This window comes from Lactuca virosa, chromosome 9 (genome assembly GCF_052849685.1).
Source record: "Lactuca virosa cultivar CGN04683 chromosome 9, Lactuca_virosa_CGN04683_v6, whole genome shotgun sequence".
Lineage (NCBI taxonomy): Eukaryota > Viridiplantae > Streptophyta > Magnoliopsida > Asterales > Asteraceae > Lactuca > Lactuca virosa.
The window spans coordinates 268,062,086-268,071,288 of NC_136434.1; the positions used below are offsets into that span (position 1 = coordinate 268,062,086).

At 34.3% G+C, this 9,203-nt stretch overlaps 1 protein-coding gene across 4 annotated transcripts; it reads right to left on the reverse strand.

Moving 5' to 3' along the window:
• Positions 1 to 1,578: 1,578 nt before the first annotated feature.
• On the reverse strand, positions 1,579 to 6,942 carry LOC145136661 (uncharacterized). 4 transcript variants are annotated; one of them, XM_079070776.1, is made up of 4 exons: positions 6,376 to 6,942; positions 5,031 to 5,741; positions 2,135 to 2,856; positions 1,579 to 2,066 (listed from the first exon to the last, which is right to left on the reverse strand). In XM_079070776.1, exons 3-4 carry the CDS (start codon positions 2,577 to 2,579, stop codon positions 1,600 to 1,602), a joined length of 912 nt encoding a protein of 303 aa, XP_078926902.1. In that variant the 5' UTR covers positions 2,580 to 2,856; positions 5,031 to 5,741; positions 6,376 to 6,942; the 3' UTR covers positions 1,579 to 1,599. The 4 variants fall into 4 exon arrangements, 2 of the variants coding, with proteins under 2 accessions (XP_078926902.1, XP_078926901.1); XM_079070775.1 differs by having other exon boundaries at positions 2,135 to 2,601; positions 2,837 to 2,856; positions 5,031 to 6,942; XR_013720641.1 differs by having other exon boundaries at positions 1,579 to 1,996; positions 5,031 to 6,942.
• Between the last annotated feature and the right edge of the window lie 2,261 nt (positions 6,943 to 9,203).

Below are 9,203 nucleotides of genomic sequence, written 5' to 3' on the forward strand. Positions count from 1 at the left end.
GTAATTGTGTTTTATTAATAAGTGTGCCAAAACACAATTTGATTGGGATTTTAAATGGATAAAAATCATTTAACTTATGGTAATTCATTTGATAGTTGTCGAGAAAGCATCGTTTAAAATAAAAAAAATCCAAAAAATCATTTATTTATCTTACTATTTTAAAAGACAACGTCGGTTTCAGATAATCTGAATGAAAGTGCATCTGACCCATAAGATATTTCATATAAACAAAACATCCTCGAATACAAGGGGTGTCTGATGTTCGGTGTTTGCCGAAGTATAAACAGTAAACGGATTTCAGAAATATTCAATGACCTGTGGAAATCGATTTTCAGAAACCGAATCAGAGCATAATCTTTAGAGTTTAGATTGATTTTCAAAAATCGAATCACAACTCAAACTAGGTGACGGCTAGGGTTCTATCAAGAGAAGAGGGGGATGGGACGAGAGGCGACGAGTTTTTAGGAGATGTTTCCTATGAGAGAAGACGGGAGTGAGAAGCTAGGGTTCAGTTACTTTTGAGTCTTCCAATGACAAACTGTAAACCAGTATAGGGGCAAGGGTTCGACATCTGTCAAGATGAAGGAGTTCCTCAATTGTAGATGGTAGTGCGTCATCGACAATCTAATTACGAAGAAGGGGGAGACATGAAAAGTTGAAACGAGAAGGGAGGGTAAAAGGGGAAGGGGTATGGTGTTTTTATTTTTTCAGTTATTAAATAATAATACAATTATTAAACAGAGATTCAATAATAATATTTAAGGTATAATAGTCTTTAACTCGAATAGAGACTGAATCTGATACAAATCCAAATGATAAAGACTCTCTCCGGGCTATAAAAAAGGTTAAGGACCAGAATGCGCAACACACTCCAAACCATAGGTACGATACGTATAACTTACTCTAATTTTAATGACTATACACTATACTATTTACATCTTCCAAGAAGTTTACTCCTTTATTTCAATAATCTTGGTAGAAAGAAAATCCTGGGAAAGATGGATTCTATTTTATGATATGTGATCAAAGGGTTTAAACTATTACAGGTTGAAGAGATGGCGATGGAAGAAGATGGACCTCTTGAATTGGCTCCCCAATTGCATGTACTATTACAGCCTGGGTTTTACTTTCCTTCTCCATGAATTTGCTAAAAAAAATTACATATTTAAGCATCAGAATGTTGAGAAGAAGCAACAAATGTTTATAAAGATATTATAGATATTCTAAGGAAAAAAATAAAATTGGGCGTATGAATCCATAATCTTGAGTAAAGTTGATCCATAGAGGATTTAGGGGTCGTTTGATAGTTGCTGATTGGGTTAGAGCTGACTGAGTTAGAAGCTGACTGAGTTAGAAATGCTGACTGAGTCCACATCTGACTGGATTTATGCTGTTTGATTATTTATCTGAGTGATTGTGCTGAATGATAAAAATGACCATATTATCCTTATGTTGTCCTTTTGTGCTGGATAAAATAATTATAAAAATAAAAATTATCACATAAAATCCAAAATAAACATACATAATTTAAAATCCAAATACAAAGTGTAATGCAAAACCCAAATACACACTGTCAAACATAATAAAAAAGTATATCATTTAACGTGAAGCATTTGAAAGTAACTGATTAACAATCTGGTCACGTAAAGTAGTCATATACTCAACGGCTTCTGAACCCCATTCTATGCCTTGTAGGTTTTGGCCCTCACTTCCTCCACCTCCCACATTAGGAGTAACCATAGTGTTTTGTTCAAAGTTCGTAAATAGGTCATCTTGAATATCGTATTTCTTTATAAAATTATGGACCGCGACACAAGCAATAACTATGTCTCTTTGCACTGGAAAAGGATACGGAGCCATACGTTTTAAAATTGGAAATCTCGCCTTCAGTACACCATAAGCACGTTCAATGATATTTCTAAGTTGTGCATGAGCATGATTGAACCTTTCTTCCTTAGTTAAAGCTTTGTTTCTTCGAAAATCGACTAACCGATACCTAATATTGCGGTAAGGAGCCATAAATCCACGGGTGTTAGTGTATGCGGCATCACAAAGGTAATATTTATCTGTAGATGGGTGACAAATTAATCATATAAATAATATAGATAATAAAACTTATAGAATAATAACAAACCTGGTGGAGGGAATGGAAATCCAGAAGTCGGATTAAATGCAACTTCTTTCAAAACTTTAGAATCGTGTGCTACGCCCTCCCATCCAGCCCATACAAAGGTGAATATCATATCAAAATCACAAATTCCTATTACATTTTGATAACATTCACATTTTCCTCTTCCCCTATAGCGAGTTTGTTCATCAACAGGCACAACTGCATGTACAAGTGTTCCATCTAGTGCACCTAATGCTCCAGGAAATATGTTTTTTAGCCGTCTATGTCGTTCTGAGGTATTTCTTGTTGTATTAGAAGATGTTGGTACAATAATTTCTCTTGCAAAACACATCATTGCTTTTAGCACTTCATGAAAACATTGATGAATCGTTTGTATGGAGTGGTGAAACCTTTCTTTAACAGCTCGAAATCGTTCATTATGTCCTATAACATGTAAAAATATAGCCATCTTCTCTTCAACGCTTATTGTCCTACTACGTTGCAACGAATTTCATTGAGTAAAATGATTGCATAATAATACAAATGCATCTTGTGAAAGACGTATCATATCAAAACATTGTATAGGACATCCATATATCAAATCTTGTGTATATGCATGCCCGATTTCTTCCGATTCGTTAACTTTCTTTCTTCCAATTCTTGTTTTTCTTTTTCGAACCAATATCAACCAATAGCATGAGAGTATAAGGAAACCTAAAAACTGACCTTCCTTATCCATATGTAACCTGTTACATATTGAATACAAATCACATAAATTTTATAACATAAACCATAACATTAAAATGGATGACATATAACTCCATGACATAAAAATTCATAACATAAAAATCCATGACATAAAAATCCATAACATAAAAGGCAATACCAAATAACAATCCTAAACATAACACATAAACAACCTAAACTTAAAAATCATAAACAAAACACATAACAACCCTACGCATAATAATCCATAACATGTACCATAATATAAATGCATAAAGCATAAAGACAAAAACATCCTAAAGTCATACTAAAGTCAACCAAGTAATCCAAAATCCTTTCCCGCACTTTTCACCCACAACTCACAAGTCGAAGACTCGAGGCGTAACCAAATTTTCCTGTTACCAACATTTTCAGCAAACAACATAAGAGCAGTGATGTATTTCGGATCAGAATCTCCCCACTCCAAGCCTTTCAATTTTTCAATACATTCATCTATCTCCTTGTCAAGATTATTAGTTTGCGCGAACGCCTGAGCCGCCTTTATAATTTCCTTGCCAACCTCTCTTATGTCATCATCCAGTGTGTCCGTGGGTGCATTTCGTTTTCCTCTTTTGTTTTTGGACCGACCAGACGAATCTCCACTTGCATGTGATGCACTTGTTGGTGGGGGTACTGTTGAAGCTGAGGCTGGGATATCCATTTGAGGTGGTGTATCTACCATCTTGATATCCTCATAATCTTGTGTAGTAAAGTCTTCTGCAGGGTGAGGTAGTGTCGAAGATGGTCACCAACTAGCAACACCGGTCGAGGTCGCACCGTCAAACAACTGGGTGCATAGATCAGGGTAAAGGAGGGGTGCATTTCTTAATTTCTCAACCATCTTGTTCAACTGTTTGAAAAATTGATTTTATTAGTATACTTTTAAAAAAATGTGTTTTAAATTAAAAGATTACCTTCGCCTTCGCTTTCCACTCTTCATCCGTCATTTGAAACGTGTTTGTGATAGGATTATAGAGATTCCCAGTTTTGTTTTTTAATTTCAACCAAACTGCATACTTGCTTTTCAAGTAGTCATAACGATATTTCATTTGTTTTTTGTCAACAACAAAGTCATGATCTTTTTTTAGTTTTTCAGCTATTGTATTCCATGAGCTACCTTTGAGACCACTACCCTCCCGACCGTTACTTGTCAGTTCTTGGATACATGCATCAAGAAAAGTTTTGTTCACAAAATCCGAAGACCAACTAGCTCTACTTCTCTTTTCTGTCATGTCTAAGGAATAAATAAATGTTTAACATGTTATGCAAATATATACACATATTTGCACACATAAACACAAATACATATACATATACACACAAATTTGCCCACATATACACAACTATATATATACATATACACATGTACACAAATACTCACAAATAGGTCATATTTATAAATATAAAAAATTATTAACAGATAAAATAAAATTGTTATTAAGATGAAAAGAAACAAAATGATAAAAATAAATAAATAAATAATTCATCAAAAATAATAAATTGTTAAATTATAGTAAAAAAATACCACACTCTAGTGTCTTGAATGTTTCAAGAAATATTTAGAATAAAAACAAAAATATTTATAGTAATTAATGTATGGGTGTTAAAGTTTAGAATTCATGACAACGTGTGTTTTTCAACAGCTTGCTTATCATTATTCGACACCACCATAATTTCATATGCACCAATTTTGTTTTTGGAAGATACATAGTAATTAATCAAAAAAATTCACTTTTTGTTTTCAAGAATTAGGAAATAACATGGAAATTTTAAGAATCAACAACATGAAAAACAAGGACAAAAAATAGATTTTGGACATGGAAATCAAGAACATGAAAAACATGGAAATTTTAAGAATCAGTATATTGTAGACACTTTTGCCCCTGATTATGAATGCAGAAAAAATAAGGACAAAACAAGATAAACAAACCCGTTGATCAAGAACATGAAAAACATTGAAATTTTAACAATCAATAAATTATGGACAGTTTTGCCCCTGCTTATGAATGCAGAAAAAATAAGGACAAAACAAGATAAACAAACCCGTTGATCAAGAACATGAAAAACATTGAAATTTTAACAATCAATAAATTATGGACAGTTTTGCCCCTGCTTATGAATGCAGAAAAAAAAGGATAAAAAATGAAAAAGAAACCTGTTGTTGATTGATGCTGTTGCTGCTGATCGAAGTTGCTGCTATTGATCGCTGCTTTCCTGCTGTTGATCGCTGCTTTGCTGCTTTGGATCGCTAATTCGTCACAGGGAGGTTAACAGGGGAGGGAAATAGGGCATCGACAGCTTTGATTTTTTACTCGGTCCATCAAGTTTAAAGCAAGGACCGAGTCCTCTATTTTCATTGGACCGAGTCCTAATGTTGGACCGAGTCCCGTAATCTATAATCAATATCAAACGTGCTAATTGGTATTTTATGGACCCAGTCCCGCTTTGGACCCAGTTAGATAGCATATCAAACGACCCCTTAGTAATATTAATTATATAAGACATTTCAATTGTTAATACCAATTATAGACCATGAAAATCTTCTTGTTATTAAGGTACAGAAAGTAACCTTGGTAGTCATCAACAATCAAATTATGTGCCCATAAACGAGTAAGATCAAGAAATGAATTTTACATGGGATTTTAGAGTTTGATGTTGAGAATAGCAACAAAGTCATCTTTCTAAATCACTTGAGTCAAAAAATATCATGTGGATGTGATTAACAAAACCGGATCAATGAGAACATATATGTTAAACAAAAAAACACATTTTTTTGGAGATTTTGTAGGACCATCCCATAGCTATAATTATATCTATCACAACTTACAGAATGTATGCAACTCTTGGTCAGGTGATATTTCTCATGCTGAAATCCACATTGTAAGGTTTAAAATGTCAGAAAAGATGTTTCACTTACAAACAATGCAATATCATAACAGAAAAATAGGCACTAAAATCAGCTAAAAAATAGGCACTAAAATCATCTCATAAACCATGGAATGTGCACCAATGATGTATTCAGCAAGTGACTGTGACACACAATGAATGATGCACTGAAAAAACAGAAAAATTCAAAATAAAATAGATGAAAGTCATGGACCTTGCACAAATACCAACTTGAACACAATACAAGAACAATAGTGTAATCCATGTATGAAAACGGTATCCTATTTGATATTCATGTGCTAGCTGACTTCCAAACGAAAATGAGATGACTAAGAATACACTTTCAAACTGAACAAACCACTCAAAAACACACTTGCATTTATTATTGAGACAAATGGATATTTGGTTTAGTTGGGTATTTCTACAAACAGGTGGTGGGCATAGATACAAAGAACCATAGACCCGCAAAGATTGGACTTTAATTGAAATCGGTGGTGGCAGTGGTGTTCACGGCGGCAGACACAAGACTTTGGGAGGTTGAAAATGATGAGTTGTTGACTAAGAATAGAAAAAATTATTTGGGAAACAATATGAGAGTAAAATTGAAAGCTTACTCTTGAAAGGTAACTGGTCGGTATCTCTGTAATCTCAAAAACCTAAGCCACCAAATTGAACAACATAAAAAATCCACCAATTGATTTACCAATATAGAGGATATGGAAGACGACAAAAGTAGAGGGATCGAGGAAGCAAGTAGCTAGAATAGAAATTGGAGATGTCGGTGGAGATGCCGATGAACAATGGATAGTCCGATGATGGTGGTGATTATTCCGGCGTTTTCATTGATTTATGCATTCTTTGCAGTCGACGAACGTGGCGGTGAAGATGTCGATGAACTATGGATAGTCTGATGATGGTGGTGATTATTCTGGCGAATTTGAGGAGAGGAGAGAGTCCATTGTTTTGTTATCAGGTGGAGTACATTCTAGAAAAGAAGAAGCCTATGAGAGATAGATGAAGCAGAGAACGAAAAAATGGTGGGAAGCTCTATTGGGTTTTGTTTTCATCCAAGGAATGAAGCGGTGCAGACACACTAATCCGATTTTTATCGGTTATAATGGAGATGGAATAAAGATTAAAAAAAGCTATGGAATCAGACAGAATTAGAAAAAAAAAAAACAATCAGAACAGAGTACCGTTCACAAAGGGGTTCTATTTTATTATATATATATATATATATATATATATATATATATATATATATATATATATATATATATATTAAAGTTTTAAAAGTAAAATATTAAATAAAAAACATGTTAAATGGTTAGCAATGAAAGTTAATATATATATTAAATGATTATAAATCAAAGTTAAAGGAGCTATATTTACATATTTTTAAATCAATTTTATGTTTGGTGGATACAATTTTTTAAAAAGCACTATTATTACAATCTAATTAAAAACTACAGACTAATTTAAAATATTAAAAAGAAGGGAAATTGAGTAATCTAATCATTTTTTTGGGTTTTTTTGTAACACTTATAAAAATCAGAAGAAATTTAAACTTTTTAAAACCAACCAAATTCACAAATTGTTTACAATCATAGTTTTCAAAACATTTTCAACATCAGAGTCTCCTAAAATCATAAGTCAAAAACATAAGGATGTGTATGGTCACGTCTTCGCCTTCCCGCGGTCATTTGAGGTACCTGAAACAAAACTCAAAATTGTAAGCCAACACTTAGTGAGATCCCCCAAAGTACCAACACATAACCAGATAACAAATACAATAACAGCATGTCGAGTCCAATCAACCATCAGATTGGAATACCCCGGGCCCATCAACCATCGAGTTAGAATGCCAATACACTATAGGTCCCGTCAACCATCGAGTTGGAATACCCCAGACATATCAACCATCGGGTTGGAATTCCAATACACTATGGGTCCAGTCAACCATCGGGTTGGAATACCGCAGGCCCATAAACCATCAGGTTGGATTTCCAATCTACAACGGGTCCTGTCATCCTCGGGTTGGTATGCCCCCGTCTTGTTGGCTTACATACAAAGCGGTAAAGCCTCATCCACCGACCAAATATGTGCACATATAACAGATAATCATATAAATTGTCTACAGACAGTCAGACAGATCTACAGATCACTGAGCATAGCATCATCCTATACACTAGGATACTGATCTAACAGATGACTATAGCACAATGGCATGCATAACAGGATATCAAATCCAAAGGGCCGGTCTTGGTGCCTTTGACCTGCAAGTACAATGAGGGAAACTAACCTCACAAACTGGACAAAAGTTGATGAGGTCTCGACTCCGAATCTCAGCTCTCTAATCGACACCTATTCCCACCAAATGACCAATTTCCATCAAAATCTTAAAATACCCTCAAGGTCAAACTTGGTCAAACTTTGTCAAAGTGAAACTGGTCAAACCAACTAGGTCAACTGAGTGAACCCATTCGAGTCAACCAAACCGAGTCAACTCGACCGAATTAACTCAGGATAAGTACGTGGTGTGTACTCCGAAGGTACGGTGGGCGTACACGCAACCTCGCATGCTGACCACCATCAGGGTGGTTGACCTCGTACGCAGGGTGTACTCCGAGTACGCGGGGCATACCCTCCGAAGTCCAAAAATCCATTATGATCTTAATAGCTAAAGCTGTTACATCCATAATTCAGGTCCATGGCTAAAATACTCTTAGGAGTCATAAAGTCTCTGTCACACCCCAAAACCAGAACGGAGGAAACGTCTGGGGGCGGATGGAGTGACTTCATGTATAATATCATTACAATTGAATATAAATGAAACATAGCAACACAAACATTCATACATTGATATTTCAAGTATACATTGTTTACAAACTTTGTTTGCTCAATAGTTAATACAAATAACTGAGAAGTAGAAAACATGCAACAACGACGCCGACCCTCAAAATGGTTTGAATACCTGTTTACAGATTTCCTGAGAATACAAGTGATTTTGAAAAGTGTCAACAATTAAGTAGGTGAGTTCATAAGCATTTTGTATGAGAAGTATTTGTAACGTTTTCGTGTAAAATGATTTTGTACACCTCTAGAAAATCCGATATTTTCTTTTAAATGTAATGTAAATGTATGTATTTCCTTTGTATATTTTCCTTGTAAAATGATAATGTATGTTTCCAGAAAATCCAATATTTTCTTAAATATGAACTGTAAATATATGTATTTCCTTTGTATCTTTTCCTTGTAAAATGATAATGTATGTTTCCAGAAAATCCAATATTTTCTTAAATATGAACTGTAGTCTTAAACCCTAAGACAAAAATGTAAGTAATGTTGTAATGAAAATAGTATGTAGTTTCATTTCTTTTATAAAACTAATGAAGTGTAAGTTACTCCATAAACCAAGTCGTTTTGTTAATCCCTATGTGAG

Coding starts and splice junctions, on each gene's coding strand:
- LOC145136661 (XM_079070776.1), bottom strand. CDS start 2,579: ATGGCTATATTTTTACATGTTATAGGACATAATGAACGATTTCGAGCT. Junction 2,067..2,134: donor ATTTCCATTCCCTCCACCAG/GTTTGTTATTAT, acceptor ACCCATCTACAG/ATAAATATTACCTTTGTGAT.